This window comes from Typopeltis vanoorti, chromosome 13, assembly GCF_054136105.1.
Source record: "Typopeltis vanoorti isolate ZY-2024b chromosome 13, IOZ_Tvanoo_1.0, whole genome shotgun sequence".
Classification (NCBI taxonomy): domain Eukaryota; kingdom Metazoa; phylum Arthropoda; class Arachnida; order Uropygi; family Thelyphonidae; genus Typopeltis; species Typopeltis vanoorti.
Window position 1 is genome coordinate 89,240,869 of NC_143561.1, and position 27,200 is coordinate 89,268,068.

The 27,200-nt window shown below is 35.6% G+C and overlaps 1 protein-coding gene across 3 annotated transcripts in view; it reads left to right on the plus strand.

The window, feature by feature from the left end:
* The window catches only part of LOC150100347 (equilibrative nucleobase transporter 1-like), a 101,821-nt gene that overhangs the window by 15,373 nt on the left and 59,248 nt on the right, over window positions 1–27,200 (plus strand). For 2 of the 3 annotated variants that reach the window (XM_090403045.1, XM_090403044.1), the window contains exons 2-5: window positions 4,414–4,550; window positions 22,721–22,767; window positions 23,179–23,255; window positions 26,822–26,914. In XM_090403045.1, the coding sequence (XP_090259171.1) occupies window positions 4,414–4,550; window positions 22,721–22,767; window positions 23,179–23,255; window positions 26,822–26,914 (354 nt within the window). The remainder of the gene's footprint in view (window positions 1–4,413; window positions 4,551–22,720; window positions 22,768–23,178; window positions 23,256–26,821; window positions 26,915–27,200) is intronic. The other variant, XM_090403046.1, reaches the window with a different exon arrangement.

A 27,200-nucleotide genomic window follows, 5' to 3' on the forward strand; every position in this document is an offset into this window, starting at 1 on the left:
ACTAATACTGTGTTAGTTTCATGGTCAACTACAACTAAATTTTCTCCTAACTGTTTTTCACTTAAATCATGCGTCTTGTTATCTTGTTCAATAGTTGCAATAGTACTTTCATGCAAACTGGATGATGTGCACGGTTCTTCAACTCTGATTTCTGATGTATCGAGTTGGTTACAATCTGCATCAGAATATTTTAATATTTTAACAAATTTATTAATAATATCTGCTTCTTTCGCAGCATGACGCTTACGATTTTGTGCACCGGATAAGTTTTTTTTAAATTTTTGATTCCATTTCTATTTTATACCCACAAGATATTATTACACAACACGGCACAGAGACGAAATAATAGTCCGTACTGCGCTGCTGTCAGTAGCCTACTGAGATATGAGTACCATATGACTGGTTAACTAGCAACAAATGTTTTGTACGAAAAATTCGTGTCTGCGCATAAAAACCGTTCACCGTTTCACTTTAGATAGACTGCAGTAGACACAATATTCCGCAAGCCTGCTCTCACTGCAAAATTGTAAACAGCCAGCTGATCAAAGAGGCGGCAATATACAATTTTTTTAAAATTTTTATTCTGTATATTCGGCCTTATTTATTTTAATATTGATCATTCTAAGAATTTTTTGTTTTTATGATGAAACTTTTGTTTCTTAAAAATTAACTTATGAACCGGGCCCCGGCGGCGACGCCCCTTCGTAGCGGCACCCGCATGCTCGCTTCCGTCGGCCTTGCATTATAATGCACAACAGATTTATAACTTTTGGGTATGTGTGGGAGTAACATAAAAAATTCAATACATTCTTTGATACCTTTGTCCTTTTTTCAGTGATCACTACAAAGTATTATGAAACTTACACGTATTTATGCTATTTAGCGCTAGTATCAGAAATTGGATGCGGGGAAGATTTGTGTCCGCCTGGGTTAATTTAAATGCTAGCACTGCAGTAGCTCAACAATTACTTCACGATAATGCTGCTTACAATGCGACAAATGAGTTTGAGCCCAGTAAGATTTGTGTGTGTGTGTGTGTGTGTGTGTGTGTGTGTGTGTGTGTGCGTGCGTGCGCGCGCGCGCGCGCGTGTGTCAGTCATGAAACCGCTATGCCAGTAGTTCTTAATCTTTTCGAAGTCACGGAACACTTTTGATTATAAGAAAAATTTGGGGAACGCCAAAAACATTAGGGTCAAAAAACTAACAATAAAAATATGCGTAAACTTGCCTTTAATAAAAATGGAACTTATTTTAATGCGATACTTCAGCTTTTTGGAGTTTACAGATTTCAGCAATATCAGGTCTAATATGTGACATAGCTACCTTATCTCTTTGTCTATTTTAGTAAGTCTTTCACACTTTTTAGTTTTTATATTGGCTCACACAAATATGATGTTGAAAACTGTAGCAAAATTTTCAGTGCCTTTGTGGAAGAGCTGGTTGTTCGGCTTGGACAAAAATCCCAAATTCCTCAAGAGTTATTTCATTTTTAGAGTACGATCCGTTGACAAGTTAACTAATTGTTCTTCTTCTTGTAACGAAAATTCACAACTCGATGTATTAACTATACCAAATGGATTTCGTATCCAGTCATAATTGTGTGTATTTATGGAAGGAAAGTAATAACTTGAAATATTTTCTTCCAATATTGTTAAATGTTCTGTTATAACGGAAATAATTCCGTCGACATTTTTATTATGGGGCGAAGGAAACATATGTACTATATTTTTTTTTCTGATGAGATACTTTTTTCTGAAAAGCTGACAATTTGTTAGTAGATGTCAAAATATTTTCATTTTTCCTTTGATACTTGTATTAACGCTATTTAAGTAATTTGAAGACATTTTATAAAAGCATCTGTACCTTCATTTTGAAAAAAGGCCAATCATTCATTCTTAATTTCAAAAATTCGGAATATCACTTTACCTCCGGATAGCCTTCTTATTTCAGCATGTAAAAGCAAAGATTCGCACTTGGCTTCCATATATATATACAAAGATTTTTTTTTAAAAAAAAGGCATACTTTTAATGGTCTTGATGTAATTTACCATATTTACAACTTGGTCTAGTACAGGTTTTAATGTTGCTGGTAATATTTTTGAAACTAGGGATTCCTCTGTACAAAAAAAAAATCAGTGCGTAGATATAATATTTGGGTTCATTTTCTTTGCAAGGGTAACAAATCCTTTTATAGAGCCTATCACTGATGTCGCAGCGTCCCTACAAAATCCTACAAACAGCTCCCATGAAATTTAAACATTTTCTAAATATGACGTAATAGTGTCAAACATATCTTGTCCTGTTGTAAGTTCGGTAAGCTCTCTGCAGCATAGAAATTGATTCACTATTTCGTTTTCATTAATGAAACGAACGAATCCTGGTTAATTAGCTTTACCGCTAACAGAGGACTAGTCAATTTGTAAAGCAAAATGTTGTTTGGAAAGTTTATTGGTAATTGTTTTCTCAATATTATCTGCCATATCTTTAATTTTATTTTTTTTTATTGTATCGTCCGAATGAGGAATTTTCATTATTTCCTTTTTGCTTCGTCACCAAACATAATGTTTACTATTTCACAACATGCTGATAAAATAAGAGACTCTGCTATAGCATGTGGTTTTAATTTTACACCAATTAATTCAGCTACCTTATATGATGCAAGTTGTGCCTAATCGGAAATTTTAAGTCTTTTCAAAATATTTTACTTCTTTAACTTGCATGTCCAGCAATCTCTTGAAATAATCTTTAGTTTTTGAAGCAGGATTGGCATACTTCGTAGTGAAGTGTCATGTGACATCTTTCATCAGCGGAACACCGGTTAAGAACCACTGCGCTATGCTAAAGGTAGTAATAACTTTTCGTCGACCTCTCACGTCAACAGTCTGTATCCGGTCACTGGTCACGCAGTCTCATTGGATGAATGGAATAGTAGCCATCCTCGATATAGTACAGCAATCATGCATTCAAACAGATGAATAACTTAATAGTAACACAATGTAACATTCTGTAAAGAAAAAAATAAATAAATCAGCTAACGCCTCTTATTCCCTTATAGGGAGTAGGCGAGGCCTATATATCCTATCTAGCTTGAGTGGGCAGTTCAGTCTCCACCAGTAGCCAATCAGAGAGAGCTGGCCCATGTCTATCACTAATTATAGCAGCCACCGATGAAGACGCTGGCAAACAAGTGCTGCCATCTCTTGGTACCTAACCCTAAGAAGATATGTTACTGTCTGAAATAATGTGGGTACTACGTTCGATTTTCTTGAGTTTACGGGATGAAAAAAAAAGCCGAGTTTCCGGGAGGGAAAAAACCCACTTGCCCTTGCCAGAGATCGACTAACTCGGGAATCGGTCGAAGAAAGGCTTAGAAAAAGTTGCTCCAGTCGGCGACTAGACTTGAACTTAAGTCTGACTTCTAGCGACCAAGCGCAGAGGATGCAAGCATCACTTCCACTGAGCTACAAAGGCCTCAAGAAGCAAATCGAAATGCACAAGTCATTGAATTTATTCACAGATTTTAAGCGCTATAAGCAGACAATTTCAATGAATTCCATTCCTCAGTTATAAACCATCACACTTCTAGGAGTGTAACAAAAAAGTCTCCTAGTCCGGCAAATCCCAGTTCCAGTTGTTCTTGCCGGTAGCAAGGCTAGAGCAAGAAATTATCAGTATGAATAAATGGAATCCTCACGTAGAGAGTTTTCTTACACTGTCAGTGCCAAGTGTGACATGATGAGCAAAGTCTGACTTGCCGTATCCTACATTGTTGTTACAGGTGTTTCCCTTTGCTCGCCGCTTATTTATCCACATGATAACGGTCTCTCTCTTCATGAAAGTGAAGTTTCTCTGCTACCATAAAACAGTTGAAAAGTGGTAAAAATATGTCTAAAGTTATTTCCAGTACAGGGACAAGGGTCCTATTCACCATAAATGTTAAAGTCTCGAGTCCAGTCTTTCGACAAACGGGGATTATCCCACAGTTGCATCGATCATTTACTAAATCATCGAAGGGTTCATTCTGGGACCTATTAATATGATAGTAAAAATGATTTTTAACTTTTGAGGCATCGGGTGCAAACTAGGACTTCAGAAGTCCCGTTTCACCAACTCTGCATAATAACAAATAATAAGTATCTGGGCCAAACAACTGAATATGTTCAAGTTAAATTGCTACGCCAATGGCCAATATTATTTTGAAAACAATCAAGTATTTTTTTAAACACAGTCGCACTATGTTTAAAAAGAAAGCTCGCTGCTACGAGCATCTTGTGTGTGTGTGTGTGTGTGTGTGTGTGTGTGTGTGTGTGTGTGTGTGTGTGTGTGTGTGTGTGTGTGTGTGTGTGTGTGTGTGTGTGAGCGCGCGCGCGCGCTATATATATATATGTATGATTTTTTTTTTAATCCTTTCAGGCTGACACATGCACCGCTCAGGACGATATGTTTGACCTTGCATTCACTTTAGCAGCATTTTCAAAAGGTGGAAGCCTACTTATAATCGCCCTAGTTTTAGATTATGTAGGAATGAGAGTTACCCGTTTGATTGCCAAGTACGTAAATAGAATAACGAATAGTATATTGTTTTGAATTAAAAGCTTATTAATTCTGATAGAATGCTAAAATAATTATTTTTTCTTATTATAAATATCGTGATGGTTTCTCTCTGTCCATACTTAAAATGGACAGTACATTTTTCACTTTACTTTGCCTTTTTATTTCTTACATTTCGAGCTCACTTGATCAATCAGACTAAATTCATAGACTTAATAAGAAAGATGTCCGTAAAATTATCCGATTGTTTAAGATTCTTCTACTTTCCAAATCATAAAAATATTAATTTTAGAGGAGATTTCTTAATCAAATTATTTAATTTAAAGCATTACGTTATTACTAACTTAACTTGTTGAAATTTAATTAAAAACTAATTAAATTCTTAGGCTACTTCTAGCATAATTAGAACGAATGGACAACGCGCCCTTCAATTAGAAAAGACCCGAGTTCGATACTCGTCATGACGAGAGGAGTTTAATATATGAACTTTTGTGGTTAAACGTGTTAGCTGATTTCGTACGGTTGAAGCAAGGCGTTTTCATCCTGCACTGACAAATGGGCCATAAAACGAATGCAATTTACAGACAAAAAAAAAAAAAAAAATTTTTTATGTTGAGCCTATACAGAAGAGGTTGGTTAATCAACATATAATACATTGGTAACGTGTGTGGATAGTGGGTTGGGAACGGAGAAACTTGTTTATATTTGATTTAAAAGCCTGTATATTGTATTCCTTGAGAAACATATAAGGTAGAAGACTGTTCTACAATATAGCAGAGCAGGGGATGAAGGAGGAGGAAATAAACTTGTTCTGTGGGTTTCAAGGTGTGCGGTGAATGGATGTTGGGCGGCAGCCGCACGTTATCCAACGGGCTTGATACTGAGTGGGAGAATTATTTATGCTATTTCAGATGAACATTTTCCATGGAAATATTTATAGAATACACATATTGCAGAAACCAAACGCCTTTGCAAAAGTGGGAGGAGTGAATTGGTAAGAGGTGGGTTATTAACCAATCTAATTGTCATCTTCTGTATTGAGTCAAACATTTTGAAGGAGCTCTAATCCAAATGCTAGTCCAATAGCTGGATGGGTTTGTGATTTGTATAAGGTTAACAGCTGTTCAGAGGTGAAGTAATGCCTTAAGCGAAAGAGAAATCCTAGTTTTTTAGAAGCTAAGGATGCAATGGTTGTGATGTTTATGTGTTTATGTCAGGAGAGGCTTGATGTCAGCATGATTCCCAGAAGAGAAATCTCATCTTGTCTGGAAATTTCATTGTTGTCAAAAGTTATAATGGGAGAAAATGGTTCATTTTTGTGAGAAATAAGGCAGGACTGGAATTTGCTAGCATTGAACTTGATGAGGTTATCTGAATCCCATTAGCTGAATGCTGAGAAACTATCCACCATCACACAATAGTGTACGTCCAGACAGAAAGCTGGCAATTCAACTGCAGAAATCCTGGGACAAACCAAGTGATGGGAGTTTTGTTTAGTAAGCCTTTGTGCCAGACCCAGTCAAAAGCTTTGGAAATATCAAGTGCAACCACTTGATATACACTAAACCTCTCTATGGCATTCGTCCAGAGATGGGTAACGTATGTGAGTAGATCTCCTGTTGATCATCAGCGATGGAATTCACACTGGTGATCTTTTATTAGCTGGGTGTATTCGAGATAGTGCAGAAGTTGCGAATTGATGTTTCTCTTTCCATTACTTTAGACATGACTTAGGTGAGTGAGACAGGATGGCAGTGATTTGTCACCCTTCTTGGGAATGGATTGAACATAGGCCAATTTCCAGGCTGTGGGATAGATAACAGTGGAGTAAGATAGTATATAGGCGACATAGGATAGAAGTCAGTTCTGGTGCACAAACCTTGTGCGCCAGAACTGACTTCTAATTGTGGACAATTAGAGGAATGCCACCACGGCCAAGAGGCTTTTGTGTGTCTGATTTGGACACACAACTCCCTATATCCTTTCTGGCGAAAGAATATAGGGTGTATTGGGTATCGGGAATGGCCATGGAGTATTTACCATGGTCAGTTATGCATTGGAAGCAAAGTGGGAAGACAGGAGAACGACTTTTTCTGTGTGTGATGATGCAATAGAGCCATCTGGGTATGATAGAGACTGGGAATAGTGCTCGGCAAAAGTTACGACCAATTGCTTTGGCAAGAGATCAAAAGGTCGGGCTGCCGTTTGGACAGGCTGCAAGGTTCCTGCTTTTGCTCTTTTAAACTCTGTTTTGGAAGCAATGATAGTTTTCTTGCAGTCATTTTGCGCTTGAGTATAAGCACTAAAGGGGGATGGAGTTTGATGTAAGTCAGTTGTGGTCAGGGGCGACTCGTGCATAGGCACTGCGGAACTGCAGCATATCCAATTTTTCTCGATATATATAAATATATTTATTGATTTGTTTATATTTGCTTGTAATATTTAATTTTATCATCAACAATCCTATACAATTCTCTTATTTTGTATAAAAAATAATAAAAATCCATCTTGTAGCACTTAGGAGGGGGGAAGGACGCTAGTAGCACTGTGTTTACCACAGTGTCATATTGCTACACGCTCAAGCATATGCACGTCATAGTGAGATGCGAGCTATTAGCGTAATGCAGCACTGTCCGTAGGTCAGTTCCACTGTTGTTTATATTCAGTTTGCGCCAGTAGTAGAGTGTTCGTAGTGCTTATCGTTTTTACTCTGTCTCTTTAAATATTTGGACATTACAATTAAAGACATAACATTTGTTATGTCTTTAATTTTAGAACATTATTGGGATTATTGACAATTATGACCTCAGAAATGCAATCTCAAGAATTAAGTTCTGTGACAGTAGTGACTAAGTGAACTACAAATTCTTCAACAGTTCACACAAACATCAAGGAAAAAGTTATTGACCTTTTCGCTCGAAACAAAACAAGAATGGATTTTATTTTTAAGTAATTTTGAATTATACAAACTGTATAATTTTATCGATAATAAATAATATTTTTCATGTTTAATTTTTTTTAATTTTTACCATAATTGTGATATTTTATCCAAACACGTATACAATGTACTTACGTGTGTATGTATATTTCGAAAGTTGCAGCACCCCGACGATTTCAAGCCACGAGCCGCCACTGGTTGTGGTATGCTTGATTTTTTTTATTTGTGAAGCCTTGGCACATCTTTTGGTTAGGGGACGGCAGTTCAGAGCAGTGTGGGGAATGTATGTTTACATGCTCGTAAATATTACTTTGGTGATGCGTTTGGGGTTGGAAGGCCGGAAACAATAGCCCAACGATGGGAATGAAGCATAAAAATCACGGAGGCTGTCCCACTTGGCACTCTTATAATGCCAAATTACTCTTGTATGGAGTGGCTGTGTAAGCGTTGTTGCATGGGGTAAGAGACAAGCACTACATTGTGGTGTCGGAATTACTTGAAATTGAAAGGGCCTACTACACAGATGGCGTACATTGAAAAAGATGGCATAGTGTGCTGATAGTGAATTATGTAGAATATTGATGGACGGTGGATTTCTTCCAAAATCCGCCGTATATCACTCTTCATTTTCTCTCCATCATTCACAGCACACCAGAATAGTGTGCTGTGAATTGCTAAAACAGCTAACTATTTTTTCAGGGAAGAGGAGAGAATTATGTAAGATATTTGGATCTACATGCAAATATCTTGTTGCATCTGTGCTCCCCAGATCCACTCCAGGAATTACGGTTATCTGATTATTACAATCCGATGCCACTTGTTCTCATGTTTCTCTCTCTCAACAAGTGCGCGCAAATGTAAATGGCTTTAACAATCTCATATCAGTTAAGAATGAACATATCATAAACATTACAAATCTTGCATGCATTTATCCGATCAGCTTCATACAAAAGCTGTATATCGGCTTGCTATACCTCTTGTTTTGAGTACTTATAGAATCCGGTACATATTTATCCCAATACTTATAGAAGTCAGTACATATTTATCCGAATACTTATAGAAGTCAGTACACATGTATCTGAATACTTATAAAAGCGCTCATAATTATCCTAAATTGTATATATTTCTTTAGAAATATGAAATTACTTTCAAAACCTGAAATTGTAATTTCAGGTTTGGAACGTAATTTAGAAACAACACGTATTATTCATATAGTGGCTACTACTATATATATGCCTTCAAATTGAAGGATTTCAGCTTGAAAGTAGGTCTCCGGAAATTTAAAACAGACATACAGTTTATTTAATAGAAGTATAATACGAGGGTGGTCTGAAACGTTCTCGGCCTAACAATGAAAAAACGAATTTATAATTTCAAATTTATTTTTATTTTTCAACATAATCTCTGTTACGTGACGTATGTGACTTCACTGAAATAAATATACATTTATTTCAGCGATGCTCAAGCGCTATTATACCGTCCCTGTAGTGGTTCTCAGTAAGATCTGCAAAATACCCCTCTGCAGCTGCAACCACCTCTTGAGAAAAACGTTGACTAGCAAGGAAGAGGTTTAGTTTTGGGAAGAGACAGAAGTCAGAGGGAGCCAAATCTGGGGAATAGGGTGGATGTTCCAAGAATATACAGTGCAGATCCCTTAACTTTCCCATTGCCAAAACACCTTTGTGGTGCATGTGCATTGTTCTGATGAAAGATGATTTTTTTCTTCTACCAACCGGGTCTTTTCTCGCGAATTTTTTCTCTAGTCTGGTTAAAAGATCGGAATAATATTCCCCGGTTATTGTTTTACCCTTTTCAAGATAATTAATAAACAAAATGCCTTTAGCATTTTGTTTATTAATTTCCTTTATTGCTGACCTTTCCTGCTGATGGAACCGACTTTGTCTTCTTTGGCGCTTAACAACTGGTTTCTGTCCACTGTTTTGCCTGCTGTTTGGATTCTGTGTGTAATGGTGAATCCAAGTTTCATCTATAGTAATAAATCGACGCACACAATCAGTTTTATTTTCGTTAAAACGTTCCAAGCACTGTTCAAAGATTTTCATGTGAGTGCGTATTTGATCGGCTGTGAGCAAGCGCGGCACCCATCTTGCGCTAAGCTTTTTCATTTGCAATTCTTCGTGCAAAATATATCCTACACGTTCTTTTGAAATGCCTATAGTCTCAGCAATTTCATGCACTTTGACTCGCCGGTCATCCAATACCATATTGGCCAACACTAGAAACCATTGATCAATGATTTCTAGTGTTGTTACACTTTTTGGACGTCCTTCGCGTGGATGATCTTCAAGGCTGATACGGCCACGTTTCAACTTGGTAGTCCATTTCTTAATTGGCGAAAACGAAGGAAAAGAGTGCCCATAAACGTTTATGAACTTCGAATGAATTTCTTTTGGCGTTAAACCTTCTTTTACAAAGAATTTTATAACCGCATGATACTCACTTTTATCCATATCAAGGGATACAGACAACACTTTTGCTTCAGACAGCTGCATAAAACAAACTACTTGACAGAATGACTTGCAATTTCACATCAATGCTTGTGACAGATGTATCAACTTATAAAAGAAATCTCTAGCCGATAGTGTTGCCATCTATGGTAGAGGCCGAGAACTTTACAGACCACCCTCATACATTCACAGAAGTGAAATTTATTTAACCCAAGTATGCTTACATTGTGTGTGCGTTTTGACCGTACTAACGCCACATATAAACATTCCTAAGTAAATCATTATCATTATACAGTATTTTACTAAACGTTCGCAAATAATGATTATTAGTAGCCAAAGAATCAAATGCTGTCGTCACTATTACCATTGGAGCTTGTGAAAGAGTTTCGGGGGGGGGGGGGGTGATGTAATAACAACACAAAGCTCTGAATTTACCCAAAACTGCAGTGCTAATTATTTCTCTGCTGTTCCATATAATGCATTTTCAAGTCTAAGCTTTATACTTACCCGTTTGACTGTTCAGAATTATTAACAAGTTAATATTATTATCTAAAATAGTGTACGCTGATTAGTGACATATAATTGCCTATGACACCAATTTATGAAACGCATCAAATAGTGTGTGTGTGTGTATATATATTTGATGCGTATAAAATATAACAGAATAATATTAACATTTTAATGAGATAATAATTTTAAATTACTTTCTATATACAGTATAATAAATGAAGAACCTCCGTAGATCAGTCGGTTTCAGTCAACGATACCCTTTAGTTGGACTCAAATCCCGTGCGAGAAGTGAAAAAATCTTTATCAGGCTTTTCTATAGAACTTGAGTTAGCCGCTTTCATACAGACGTAGCAGGATTTTTACTCCTCGTTTGGCATTGCAACCGACAAGAAAAGGCATAATAAATCATGCAGATTGACTGCCCTATATATACAGTATATATATATATACAGTATATATATATATATATATATATATATATATATATATATATATATATATAAAGCTTTTTACTCCTCGTTTGGCATTGCAACCGACAAGAAAAGGCATAATAAATCATGCAGATTGACTGCCCTATATATACAGTATATATATATATACAGTATATATATATATATATATATATATATATATATATATATATATATATATATATATATATTAGGATAACCAAGCAATTTTATATGCTTGGTTATTTTAGCTCCTAATCCCAAGTATGCAAACAATTAAGTTTGCGCCTGAAACAAAGTTCAAGTCTAAAGATGGTACAACACCAGGGCAGCTCATTGTAAAGGTGGTTAAAGCTTTGATCACTATTCTTAGTATTTTCCCATAATGTAAAGCACATCTCACTAGAAAATGTATACTGCAATGCATTATGGGTGGGGTCACTACCCAGACCGGTTTCGACCTTTTTTGAGGTCTCCTCAGTGAGTAGCTAGACCCTAAATACCAAGGTTTTAGTAATACAAAGCCTTATCAACTTTACCTATATAAGTTGCAACAAGGTGTATTAAGTTTTAATAAAAATCTCTGGAGGAGATATTGATGGGAATAAATTTTTAACTTGGGTATATTGTATATTAGGATAACCAAGCAATTTTATATGCTTGGTTATTTTAGCTCCTAATCCCAAGTATGCAAACAATTAAGTTTGCGCCTGAAACAAAGTTCAAGTCTAAAGATGGTACAACACCAGGGCAGCTCATTGTAAAGGTGGTTAAAGCTTTGATCACTATTCTTAGTATTTTCCCATAATGTAAAGCACATCTCACTAGAAGATGTATACTGCAATGGATTAGGATTAGGAGCTAAAATAACCAAGCATATAAAATTGCTTGGTTATCCTAATATACAATATACCCAAGTTAAAAATTTATTCCCATCAATATCTCCTCCAGAGATTTTTATTAAAACTTAATACACCTTGTTGCAACTTATATAGGTAAAGTTGATAAGGCTTTGTATTACTAAAACCTTGGTATTTAGGGTCTAGCTACTCACTGAGGAGACCTCAAAAAAGGTCGAAACCGGTCTGGGTAGTGACCCCACCCATAATGCATTGCAGTATACATCTTCTAGTGAGATGTGCTTTACATTATGGGAAAATACTAAGAATAGTGATCAAAGCTTTAACCACCTTTACAATGAGCTGCCCTGGTGTTGTACCATCTTTAGACTTGAACTTTGTTTCAGGCGCAAACTTAATTGTTTGCATACTTGGGATTAGGAGCTAAAATAACCAAGCATATAAAATTGCTTGGTTATCCTAATATACAATATACCCAAGTTAAAAATTTATTCCCATATATATATATATATATATATATATATATATATATATATATATATATATATATACATCAGGTTTTTTTTCCAATAGTTATTCAAAAGTCTGTCAAACATGATTTAAATAACAAACATCTAGCACACATATTTCATGATGACAATTTAAGAAATAAAGTGTTAATTTAAGGCAATGAATATCTTCTTGAAACTCCAAGATTAATAACACAAAAGACACATTTTCTTTAGCTGTGCACTCACTCACCATTTCATGTGACTTAAAAAATCCTCCCCTACATCCAGGACAGCTGGATCTAAGGTGGGAGATGCTTAAAGTAGAATCCGGATTTGGAAGCCGAGAAAATATTTGGAACACGATCTAAGGATATTTTAATTAAAATTATATTATTTTCATAAGCAACTTCCATTCAATAATAATGTTACCGTTGAGTTACACAAGGGAACTTTGACGTGTAAAGATAAGGAAGTCATTTTGCCTCTTTAAAGGTCTTGATAGACTTCACTTGGACTAATGCGCACAGGTGGTTTCCGTGGGGATTTTGATACAGTGGAGAAAGAGTGCAAAGGCTCTCATAATGATATCAGGATTGTGAAATACTGAGTATGAAGACAGCATTTGTAGACTGCATACGCTAGCAAACAGGAGAAAAAGGGATATGACTTACAAACTTCTGAAAGGATCATACAGGATTTCAGCAGATGGAATTTTTCATTTTATGGAGATGGAGAAAGGATGCGAGGACATTCTTGGAAGTTGAGAATGAGTACTGTCAAAGGTGGGGGGGTAGATTTTTCTTTCATAGAATGATGCGTTATTGGAAAATGGATTGCCTTCGGATGTGTGTGTGTGTGTGTGTGTGTGTGTGTGTGTGTGTGTGTGTGTGTGTGTGTGTGTGTGTGTGTGTGTGTGTGTGTGTGTGTGTGTGCGTGCGTGCGTGCGTGCGTGCGTGCGTGCAAGTAATGTGAATGAATTTAAGAACAGGTGCGGAAGCTGGTGCTGATAGTATGGCTTCCCTCGATGAGTCCTTGACTCCCTAGAGGTCTCTCTTAATAATAATAATAATAATAATAATTTTTTTTGGTGGTACATTATTGTTGAAATTTCACAGCTGCACTGTAGGGTAAACTGAAAATTAATGGGAGAACAAAATTAGAAATACGTAGGATTAGCTACATTAAATTGTCCATAAAGATATAGAGAAATCAGCAGTCACTTCGATATAAGTCCGGATTATAGCTGGATAGGGAGTTTTTCCAACCAAACTCAATTTTTATATCTGGTCTAGTTAGTATTAGGCAGTGTTCGGATATACAAAAAAAATCTGAGGGTCATAAAGACCAATTTTTGCCGCCATTATGATAAATTTTGGAAATTGTAACTTTTTTTTTTAAAGTATAAATGCTTGGTACTTTCGGGCAAAGAAAAAATGTGTAAATAATATAAACATTTATTTTCGATCTGAAAAAAGTGCCAAAGTATAAATTGCGAAAAAAAAAGTCCTCGCTTCAAAATTTTGCTCGGCCATCGAATGTAGCATTTTATCATAGTTTATTTTATGTGCAGTTTCGTTTTCGATGACTGAATGTTCGATAAGCATGCCTGACTCATCAGAAACTGTAGATAATTTTTGATCAATTTTATTTTGCCGAGCATAACTCCCAACTTGCGTATGTAGTTCGTAGCCTCGAGTAAATTCTCAATGCAATTCAAATATTTGGGAACGCATCTCGCAAGTCATTTTTATAGATTTGCTGCCGAAGACGGAAAGCACTTAATTCTTTTATACTGCCAAGTATAAAAAAGTTTTCAAAAGTATTTTACGAGTTCTTCACAGAAATTGAATACGTTTAGGTCTCCAGCTAGTTTCGCGCTAGATCTGTTCAGTAATTTTCTAAATCCTAGATTTACGAAAACTCAAACTGCATCGGGTGATAGAAGTCAAATTTTAAATATATTCGATGAGAGCGTGCAACTAAATGGAAAGAACAGCCATAATGTTCATCTTCTTACAATGCGACACCATTATCATTGTCATTTTACATATTTTTATCTAATTTTCTTCACGATCGACATATGATTTGAATTCTTGTTTTGTTTTTACTGCTCCCATTAAGTTTCCACCGGAGCGAGTTCCCCCTTTGTCCTCCCTGGTTCCATCTCGGGAGTTTATACAATCTAGTTATTGTAACGTAATATTATCTCTGATTTTAGGTAAGGTATTTTTTTTTATTTGCAGGAGAATGTTTTTAATTCTCAGCATGGAAATTAATATGCTTTTATATTATGTTCATGATATGTTATCCAATTGTATCCAAAGGCTGCCAGATCTAAAAGATTTACTAATCTTCTAAAGCATATCTGCTTCCATTTTTATTTCGCTAACCAAATTTCAACACCATGCACATTGAATATTTCTGAGGAAATTCTGCATACTATTCTACTAATCTGACTAAGAACTCACTGACAATCAATCAATTGTAGTTCGACTGATATCGTTACAAACTTACTACATAAAAAAATAATAATAACTGCTTCATAGAAAAGAAGACTGAAACATTTTACATTACTAGGCTACAGAGAAATTGACTTTACATTTGCCTAATTACATAATTACTCAGTTTTCTATTCGCTTGCCTACACTCGGAGAAAAGAGCTAGTAAAATCAAGTCCTTTAAACACTTAGATTAGAATTCGCCAATAGGGACAAAAGGAATATCAGCACATATGCTAAAGGAATGTTCAGTTAAATTGGATAGACATTTGATATGTTTCTATAACTTGAGTCTCTTCTCAGGAACGATACCACGCGAATGGAAAGAATGTATGATAGCGCCATTGCACAAGGGTGCTGCAAAAACTGACATGTTCTAAACTACCAATCAGTCAGTATCTCTGGAGCAGTGGTGAAGATTTCAGAGAAGTTGTTAAGAACTCTCATACAGAAATGAGTGACCGACAAGCAATACTCTACAAGGAACAACATAGGTTTACTAATGAGAGGTCATGTTTTAGCAATTTGCTCATATTTTATGACGGTGTTACAGCCGAGTTAGATAAAGGGAATTGATACACTACGATAATGTTGGATTTTGCTAAAGCATTCGATAGGATACCACATCAAAGGCTGTTACATAAACTTGAGAATATATGACCGGAATATAAGATAGTGGCATGGATAAGTAGGTGGCTGACAGATAGGTATCAAAATGTGGTATACGGCGGTGCGAATCTGCCAGATTTAAGTTGGCCAGTGGTGTACCACAGATTCAGTCCTTGGACCACTTTTTTCAATCTACACATTAACGGCATTAGGAAGGATCTAACAATTGTTTGCTGATGATACAAAGATAAGCAAAGTAAATCAGGGATGCTGCTGAATCCAGCACTAACAAATTGACTGGGCCGGAAATTTGGACAAATGATAATGACTTTCGTTTCAATGTTAGTAAGTGTAAAGTTACGCGCTTTAATGTGATGAGATTTCTAACGACTTGTTATATTAGCGGGGTTGTGTTACAAGAAATTGATGAGACTAGTGATCTTGGGGTTATGGTTGATAGAAATTTGAGGTTCAAAGGTTACATAGCAAATATTTCAAATACAAATCAGGGGATAATTGCAATGCTTAAACGAACCTTGACATGTAAGGATAAGTCGTTTTGCCTCTTTACAAGGCTTTGATAAGAACACATCTGAAGTACTGTACCCAGACTTGGTCTATTTGGGTTGGAAGAGATAAAGAAGCTATAGAAAGGGTGCAATGAAGAGTTGCAAAGATTATATCAGAATTATGGAATGTTGATTATGCGAACAAATTAAGTATGTAGACTACAGTCTTTTCATGCAATTTTTCATTATATGGAAGGTGGAGGGAAAACATAGGGACATCTATGGAAGTCTTTTCGCAGTTAAGAAAGGAGTAAGATCTATATATTTTCTCACGGAAAAGTGAATGAGTGAAACAGTTTGCTTGTTAAAGTGGTAAGCGCATCTAGTGTGAATGATCTAAAGAGAAGGTATGGCAGCTGATGTGGGTGATGTATTGCCTCCCTCGATGAGTCCTTGACTCCCTGGAGGTCTCAGTTAATAATAATAATAATAATTAGAAATTAAGAAGCAGTAATTTAGTAAGGTATTCTATAAAGGGTGGTTCAAAATTCCACGTACAAACTTTGAGGGGAGGTAGAGAACATCAAAATCAACTATATTCACATAGGACAGCATGACCGGAAACGCCACCGGAAGGTACTAACAGGGACACAAAGATACAGAAATAACACAAGGCAGTAAGTAGTGTAAAAAACTTTATTAGGCGTAACTGAACAGTTCAATAGCAGTTGGATATATAATATGGTAAACGAGATGCATATCTGCCATCTCAGCGTTCGTAAAACGACGCATGTTCTTCGTACGGTGTCGAAAGCTTGAATGAGGAAGCCTCAATTGCTCATCTGGAGCTCTGGCGAACAGCGCCCCCCATCACTTTCGGGTGGCGTTTCCGGTCATGCTTTCCTATGTGAATATGGTTGATTTTGAAGTTCTCTACCTCCCCTCAAAGTTTGTACATGGAATTTTGAACCACCCTGTATACACCATCTACCAATAATTGTCCGGATACTTTAGCAATTTACAACTGATACCAGCAGGCGAAACCTAATATCGGGTATATCCACCTTTGGCGTTGATCACCTCCTGCATCCTTTGAGGGAGGATTTCCACCAATGTGCCACAGACATCAGGTAGAATTTGTTTCCATTCCTCAATCAAAGCAGCACTGAGTTCAGCGACAAATCGAGGACGTGTGCTGCTCTGGACCTCAGTCGCGATTCCAATTTGTCCCACAGATGTTCGATAGGGTTGAGGTCGGGACTCTGCACAGGCCAGGACAGTCGTTTAACACCCATCTCTTCATTCCATTCCATAACAGTTGCAGGTTTGTGGCATGGAACATTGTCGTCTTGATAGTAAGACTTGATAGTAAGACGAGTCCGTTCCATAAAAACGGTAATAATTCGAAGTAAAAAATGTAAAAAATGACATTCGAAGAGGTCATTTTTTACATGCACTCACCCAGGCTGCTGTGCCACATGAAAAAGTCAAAATCATGAAACTATACCTGTGATAAATACCTATGAAAGCCATATGCCACGAGCAATTACCTCGAAGCGAAGCTGAAAAAACCTGTCATAAACGTCAAGAAGATATGATGCAAAAATGAACAGAAGTGAGAAGCTAAATAAGTTCGATGACTGGAATTTTGTTCCCAGTCTTTTCCACCAGTTAACTGGCGGGAAAAAAATCAAAGGATGACTGCTGTCGCCTCACATCTTATCTTAAAGGTCGACCTTGCCTCACATTTGTTTTGAAGATAAGCCTTAGAAACTCAAAGGGCAATACCAGCTTATCTAGAAAGTTTATATAAACATCTATGTGTTATGCGAGACAATCCAGCAGCCTTTGCGGTAGTTACCAACTTAGTTACTGAAGGAGGCCTTTCCATTAATAAAAACATTTCCCATAGCAATCACATCCACGAAAATTTGAGACATATAGTACATCACACTATGAGTGGGCAATGGCTAGCTAGAAAGGAAGAAAACCATTCTCCTCGCTTACTACAATAAGAAAATGTGAAAGTTGGTCAGGAAAAAATCCACACCTAAATCAAGAAAATGCGCCTTTAATGATGTATTACGAACCATGGATTTACAGCAAGCTAACATCTCATTCATAATATTAAATGATCGAAGGACAACGTTATCAAGAAAGAAGTCTGAACAAACAAATTTTTCTACTTCATTTGGTTTATGGGCCAATAAAATGACTTATTTTATTTTAGCTTCACCTATCCTTTGAAATTCATTCCTCAAATAAACAAATGCGTCACTATTCTTATTTTGAGATTTAATAAGTTTTTCAGCAAGCAGGCCTGAGATCACTGCTCTGTTTATTGCAGACCTGAAGTGGCTCGAAAAATATTCCATGGTTTCTAGCGCAGAGTTTCCGGATTATGTAAAAATAAATGAAAAATACAACAAATATTAATTAAAAAACTGTTTTCTACCCACAGCAGCTTGGAGTAACATTAAAAAAAAGGAATGGACAACAAAACGACCATTATGGATACTTTCTGTGGTTATTAATTTTGCAAAAGCACCGAAATGGTCGCATGCTCCAGTTGAAACTAAAGAATGCGACCATTTCGTTTCAAAACTGATAATATATTTATCGTACTTAAAACCTAAAATTCTCCGCAGAATGCTTGCAAGAGACAAAACTTGCGATACTGTAATTAACGTAAATTCGAAGCTTTTTTTATTTATTTGAAAGATTTTTTTTCTTCTTTTTCTTATTTGAAAGATTTTTTTTTCTTAGTTAGATATTGCCTAGTTTTCAGATGTATGCATTGTTAATGCTACAATTAGACAATGGATCGATCAGATACCTGCAGAACACGAACGAATCTGACAAACGCGTTAGCATGCACCAGTGATCTTTAGACTATGTACACAGAAGCAACGCATGCGTTCACTTATACACCAACAAAATATAAAATATACGAGAGTTTATATATTGATCAAAAACAACTAGAGCATGCGACCATTTCGACTAAATAATTATGAAGTTACACATATTGCAGAATGAATATGTTGAAAGAGGGAACATTGCAACTTTTCAGACTATCTGTTTTAAACTGAGTCCCTTCATAGTAATTGTAATTTATGAAAAATTATGATGACTCTATTAAACAATGCTGTTACTGTACATTTAATTAAAAAGCTTTCTGATATTTACAATTCCAAGTTTTGTAAATCAAAATTTTGTAGAATTATCTACAGTTGCCTTCCGAAATCAGTACCGAGTCTACAAAAAAAAAAGAAAAAAGTAATAAGTGATACAGCTGTCTATAAGCATTCCCCACCCCCTTGTCACAATATATTTCGATGAGGAAAAATTCAAGGTACTAACAGTGATAAAAAACATCCTCATGTTATTGCCACCCTGGTTCGGCCGAGTGGTTATTGTATCCATTTTCCAACCTATGGATTCGAATCCTACCTCGGACAGTGATGTTTGTGAATAACATTAGATGGGATGTGAATGTTATAGCTTACCGGCTTCAGACCACCAGCTCACTTATTGGAAACCTGAAGTAAACTTGAAACGTTCCATGTTTGGGTGCAGATCAAGGTTTACGGATTATCTGACCCTTACCCAGCCCAAGAGACTAAGTATTAATAATGATACACTACACTCTTAAAGCCTTTCGTGTATGTGTGGGATGTGGGGGGGGGAGGAATTCACATAAATAACATGTTAGCTCCCTGATGAAGCAGTAACACAGCTTTCGAAACACAGACAAAACATTTGCTAGATTCTTCACATAAACTCCAGCAATCCTACAAGCAGCTGTGGTGAGATATAATATGTATGATTTACAAATTTAACTTCTAGTTTTTCAGTTGAATGCATTTGAAGTCACTATAAAATATTTTTTATTTATGAATTAAATAAAAGAATAACTTAAGGGATACTTTAGAAATACGAAGAATTATTAATTGATGCATAAAAGAAAGTTGAAAAAGCCAATATTAGGTACCACTCAGAACTTATATAAACTCCTCCCCAATAAACGATTAATATTAACGCGTAAACTAATTAGAAAAACATAATCAGTGACTTCACTACTGGAGGTTATTATTAGAGTACAGAGTCGTTACTTCATAAAAATATGAAATAATATAAAAATAAGGAAATCGTTGGTAATATGCTACTGCTGACGGGATGTGCAAACAGACTTTTAGAATTCGAATGATGAGCAATGGGACAATCCCCGGAAGTTAATCCAAAGAAGAGACGATAATTATATAATTCTCCTTCAAAAATCCAGAAACAAAATTTTAATTTTCAGTTAAACAGCAAAAATAAACATATCTATTCCCTTTTCTGAATTAAAAAAGGAGAGTTTTCTTCAAAAAGATGGTTACTGCAAAAAAAAGGAACTCCATCTACTACTTCCTTAAAAATGCGGCAGCGAATGTATATGTTTATATTTATTTTAACAAAATTAAAAGTTTGAAATAAATATAATTTGAGAAAAATCAAAAATAAAGAAATCTAGAGTGAAAAGTTAAATTATATTAATAAATCATCATTAGAAATCTAATCAGAAATTTTAAAATTCTCCTCCCTCCCCATTATCGTATTCGTCACCTCTCAAACTGAAGTGTGGATCCTCTTGGAACAATCACAAAATAAAAACATTTTTGGCGGAAATAGATGTTTATAGCTAGGAGAAATACAAAGATTATAAGCATATCAAAAATCGAAGAACTTAAAAATTTTAGCATAAATAATCTTTTTGGGAACTGAAGCAACTTAGTGTTTAGAATAGAGTAATAAGAAGTACAGAGCTCACTTCATATGAAGGAAGAATTAAAAGCATGTATCCTTAGAACATGTCCCATTGCCGGATGCGATGGATCCTACTCCGAGATAGTAAACCAATAGTACAGAAACTTAAAATATAAAACAATGAGTCCTTTCTTATGTCCTATGCACAGTTTCCAATTAATGGTGGAATGAGATGAGTTCAGAATAGTTTGTTGCGATGGTGCAATCTTGTCATCCTTTGGTTGCAGATGAATGATGTACAGCAGTCAGCAGTGATCACTTGACATGAATCCATCTGGCCATCTCTGCTGGCCTTGTGCACTCAACCTTATTTCCACCTTTTTTTTATTTAGAGCATGAGGGACTGTTTCAGGGTATAAAACTACAATTCACAGAACTTGAATAAAGTTAAAATGGTTCGACATTTTAACATTTTGCATACTTCCCCCTTTCCAACTAAACCTAGCTCAAAATTAAAATCCTATTTAGCAGCTGTCTAATAATATGGAGAGGTACTGATTATACGGAATTGCCGACCAAGAGGTCCAATACATTTACAAACGATAATTTTAAATAATAATTTTTCTGCCAATTTAGATAATTTACTTACTCTGGAACTTCGTTTGATTAACGTGTGAGTGATGTAACAAAAGAAGGGAAACGAGGCCGAGGACATCCTAAAAGAAGGTGGAGTGATGAATTGTCAAATTTTGTTGGGAAAATTGGTCAACTATTGCCAATAACAGTGAAAGGTGGAAAGAACTGGAAGAGGCCCTTCGTCCAGCAGTGGACAGAAAATGGCTGAAAAGAAGAAGAAGAAGTCACAAAAAATTCAGAAGTACCTGATTCGATATTAGATGATATCATTCAGATGAAATAAATAACGAACATAAACACTAATACACCAATTTAAACATTTTTATGTGACTCATACCCAAGAAAGGTTTTAAAGTAGCAGTGCATTTGTACCGTAGGTGGGTTAACGTTTTTTTTCTATTTTTAGCATTTCTTGTATTTTTTTATTCTTCACATTACCAAAATAGTGTATGTATATATATATATATATATATATATATATATATATATATATATATATATATATATATATACAGGGTGTTCGGGATAAATTTGACAGTTTCGTAAGGAAAAAGAAAATCTTCTTTGTATCTATTAAATTTAATGAATTGGCAAAAAAACATTACAGGCAGAGTTAATTACAATACTATCAACAAGATTTACTCAAAATAACCACCATTAGCATCGATCGCAGCTTCAATTCTGCTTCGGAACCTCGAACAAGCTGATGCTACAGTCTCCCTGGGAAGGGCCGCAAAAACTGTTTTAATTTTATCCATTAACTGGGCTTTTGTATTACTGGAAGTGCGATTGGTGTCTTTTTCAACTGCGCCCCATACAAAATAATCCATGGGGTTAAGGTCTGGGGAGTTTGGAGGCCAAACATTTGGACTGGTGAAGTCGTAGAAATTTTCAGACAACCATTTTTGACTTTTCCCAGAGGTGTGGCAAGGGGCCGAATCCTGCTGCCATACATACGGCCTACCATTGGCTACCCTTGTTATCCAGGGCTTGACTACAGTTAGCAACTCCACGAACAAAGCCCGAATTCCAATGCCAGGGTTCTTCAACACCTGTTCCTGCAGATTTGCGAGGAATTCTGCTGTACGAACGCAATCAGATCGTCTGCTAGGGATCTTTCTTCTTGCTACATCCTCGTAGTCACCATTGCAAGTCTCTAGTTCATGCCTGATTGTTTTTACTGTATTCAGGGAGCATTGGGCAGCAGTCGTAATATCCTTATTTTGATGGCGGGCACGAATCATCATGATACAAGTTATTCTCTTCCATGATTCAGGTGGGTTCCAGCTATCCATCCTTTCTGACATCTTGTATATGAATGAAGAAGGGTCCAAACTTTTAAATGAAGAGAAGTGTGTGTTAATACATGTAACTTACGGAAAAATATAATTAATTATAAATATGTCAAATTTATCCCGAACACCCTGTATATATGTTTTGTTATTATTATTTCAGCTTGTTTATTGCTGGAGGATCCGTTTTGATAGGACTATGCAGCCCAGGTATAGTTTTTTTTTTTTTTCTGAACGTCAGTTTTAAATATTTCTTCCCTTTTACTCAACTAATCTTGTTAAATTTAAACTTCTGAAAATGTTTATCCTACCTCTTCTCTGCTGCATGATCTTGATAATCGTATTCGTGTCTGCTTAAAATAAATGTGAATGGTTATATACACAGCTCCACCTGTATATTTAATTTACCTGACTGTACGTTATTTCCGAGCGAAGACAGACAAAGTAAACAAAATTTGATAAACAATATTCTTTCATATAAAGATACTTTGGACGTTGTATTTCTTCATCATTTTTACATACTGCTGATAAGACTATATTTAAAGCGCTTTGATAACAAATGAAATTATAGTTATTCTATTTACTGATTTTTTTTTTAATTTTTTTACTTTTTTTTTTCAGAAAACCCATATCTTATTTTTCCGGGAACATTACTTTTAGGACTCGGGGGGAGTCAACTTAGACTCGTCAATTTTCAGGTAAAAACTGTTTTAAAATCATAAATTAATAAATTCCTTAAAAGTATATTTTCTATTCTGTATTGTGACTTTTTATTCCGTATTGTTTTCTAATTATATTTCGTGCTGATAAGATTAAAAAAAAAACTTTATGCGAACAATATTTTTCCATTCACTTCGTAGACACCGAAAGAAAAAAAAAAAAAAGAAGAACAAGAAAAAGAGAGGTATAAAAATAAAAAAAAACAATAAATCACTAATAACTATATTATTGGGTATGTATGTATGTTAATTTAGAAGCTAAGGAAATCTATATAAAACGAAGCCAGCGATGCTAAAGTTCACTTCAAATTCTCCCACAAAACCAGATATGGCAAGATAGCAACAGCATGCTGCGTGCCAGAGAAACTGATTCAAGATTCAACAATCAGTGTACAGTATGTCACTCTCTTTCCTTAATAATGAAGACAAAGAGCCGATTTAGATGGAACATCGTTTTGCAATCTTTGCGATAAAATAAATATCGATGTTCAGTGTTCGTAAGGAAAATAAAGTAGAATAGTTCCAAAATAGTAGCAACTGGATAGAGAAATTTTTCTAGTAACTCATCAGGTGAAATGACCTGTTCCTTGAAATTGAAAAGCAGTTCAAGCTGCAAGAATAACCAAATCGAAACTTAAAACAGCAGCACAAGCAAGTTAAATTTTATCTGATTCTGAATATTCCAGCACTTCTCGATAACCTCCGTCAAAAAAAAAGACACTAAATTATAGTTATTACACTAAATACAAATTCAATACTTAATTGAAACTGTAAATATTGGATCAACAGAGTTATCAATGTAGTACTTTATAAATTTTACTGAGTAGATCTAAAACTCGGTGAGCAATACACTATATTTTGTTTGTCAAGTAATGGACTCGTGTGATCCTTTAACATTAACGTTCTTATTTCTTTGATTGTCGCAAATAATATAATAATGTTAAGCGCATTCGCTAACGAAAGTAATAGAAAATTATCCAGCTTTAACTCTATATTTTAAAAATCGTTGCATGCAGTAAACATTTTACCTGTTTTTCTGAAACACACATTTCGGGTAAACTTTTTTGATCTCATACTAAGAAAGGAAAACAGTGCCTTTGGTTAGAAAGACCTACCTTCGAATCCCGTCTAACACACGAGCGAAACTTTTTAAGGACTTTTCAACCGAATGTGAGTTAGTCAGCGGCCTCATATCTACTTTTTCATCCCAAGCCAGCTAAAACAGTTAAAAACAATATACTTGGCCTCATAATCTTAATGCAAGTTTGTTATAAGTGAAGAATGACGTTGTGAATGTGGTTAATTTTATTCGAATGCTGTGATTTTAATTCATTCCATATCAGTGCCAATTCACGTGGAAATTCAAAACTTTTCTTTATATAGAAACAATGAAGAAATCTTATGAAGAGATTTTAACTTCTATGAAAACTCAGGGAATTAAAGTAAAATATATATAAATTTTGTTTAAGACGAGAATCAAAACACTGGCTAAAATTAAATCAAATATTACTATTACTATGTTCACTGGGCATCTACAGATGCCGTATGGTCACTCCGATGCTCGGTGATGTTCCACACCAGGCTTCGCCATGTAGTCCTGTTGTTTGCTTTTCTGGAAGCCTCAACTCTCTGAAGATCAGTCACTCCACACACTCCATCCATCTATCTCATTGATGGTCTACCCCTGCCTCTTTTTCCAGGAACTTTACCTTCTATTACTGTTCGGAGAAGTCCTCCTTCCATCCTTTCTATGTGTCCAAAATATTTTAACTTTCTTCTGTCAATATCCTTAAGGAGCCTTAAAGTTCTACTGATCTTTTCTAACACCCATTCATTTGTACACCTTTCAGTATATGGTATCCTCAACAGCCTTCTGTAACACCACATCTCAAAAGCAGATATCCGTTTCTTATCTGACTTCTTTAGGTTCCAAGTCTCGCATCCATAAGTCGCTGTTAGAAAAACAACTGCATCTAAAAATCTTCAACTTTGTTCCCATGGAGATAGATCCATCCTTCCAGATTTTAGACAGCTCTCTGACTGTTGTTTTAGCCATTCCTAATCTTTTTCTGACATCTTCTGAACAGCAATTCTTCACATTAATAATGGATTCCAAGTACTCAAACTTGCTGACTTCCTCAATTCTTTCTCCATTAAGGTACACTTGTTTCTCAAGAGCTTCTCTGTTTGTTTTTCCTTTGAGAACCATGATCTTTGTCTTGCTAGAATCGAGTTGAAGTCCTCTGTTATTAATGATCTTGTTAGCTTTGTCAAGAATTAGTCCTAGTTCTTCCATGCAATTACAAAGCAGTAACGTATCATCAGCATACCTCAGATTACTGATCAATCTACCCCTATCCTAATTCCTGTCCTGAGCTCATCCAATGCTTCACGCATGATGTCCTCTGCATATATACTAAACAAGTGAGGAGAAAGTAAACATCCTTGCCTAACTCCTTTTCCAACTTGGAGCCAATCAGTCAATCCAACACCTGTTCTTACTGTCGCTTCTTGCTCCTTATACAAGTTGGCATCAACCTGATAGTGTGTTGAGGAAAACCCATATTAACAGCATAAAATAAATGGATGTAAATACAAGCAATTAAACCTCTTCCTTTGGAGCAACTGTTACTAGATTCTCTCTGAAAAGACAAAACCTTAAAAACAAATTAACAGAATGCCTCTTCCCCATCATCTAGAACATATAATTCAAGGCTGAAAACTAATGTTTACTTACCGCATTCTTCTTTCTCGAGTCTGCATTCCTAGGAACACATACATTCATAACTAACGTTACACTCTGGTGATTAACCGCTAAAATTAAACGCATCCATCTGATTTGAGGAATGTCTTGTAAATCATCCCCATATCACAGCTTTACAGCAGTCAATTGTCCCGTCATCACTGCCCCATTCAAACATTTTTTGAGATATTTCTTCAAAAGTAGTAAAGTAACCTTTCTATCGAAACTTAAACTAAGGAGTTCATGTTCTGACAAACTTCTACAGCGATGGATACCTGTCCTGAACTTGAGAGAGTCCACTGATGCCCGACAAAAGGAATGACTACTGTTTGCAGCACTCTTATCTTTTTCATCACTTATATGGTTTCTTCCTAACTGCATAAAATATCATTATCACATTTTCATGTTATTAGCCGCAGTTTATGTATGTTCCAATACGTTTTGCTCGCAAACTGATTGCTAATTAATATGACGTTATATGTAAAGACTCAAGAAGTCTGTAAACTCTTAAAATATGTTCCATTTTCACAAACTTATACCAATACATCCATTTCGTATAATACTGGGTGATAAACTACAGTATATGACAAAGTAAAAAGGGAATGCATGTAGTTTATCAGTCAGAACACAATATTTGAGAAAAATATATAAATATATACCTGCAGTCCTCATCTTGTTAAGGAATATATACTTGATCTTGTTAACTGTGATAATTTATCTGCACCTTAAGTCCTTAAACTTGATTGCTATATATTTAGAATGATTATATCAAATATATCATGTTTTTTTTTCTCTACCTCAGATTGCTAATTTATTTCCCAAACAAAAGACGACTGTTATGTCTTTATACAATGGAGCATTCTGTTCCTCAGCCGCTGTTTTTTTAGCATTTAAGGTAAGTAGTGCATTTTAACAATTACTTTCATTGTTTGTTTGATGTTTTAAAGTTGGGGCTTCAATTCGATCACTGAAGTTGGCTTACACAATCATGTGAATCAACTTCGCTTCACAGCAAGAAGTATATTTGAACTGAACTGAACTGCAGGAAGTTGATGAGGCTAGGGAGTTGGGAGTTATTATGGACAGAGAACTTAAGTGTCGAGGGCATACTGCAAAGGTTGCCAAAACTTCACATCAGATTACATGGTTATTGAAGAACACACTGACAAGTAGGGATAAGG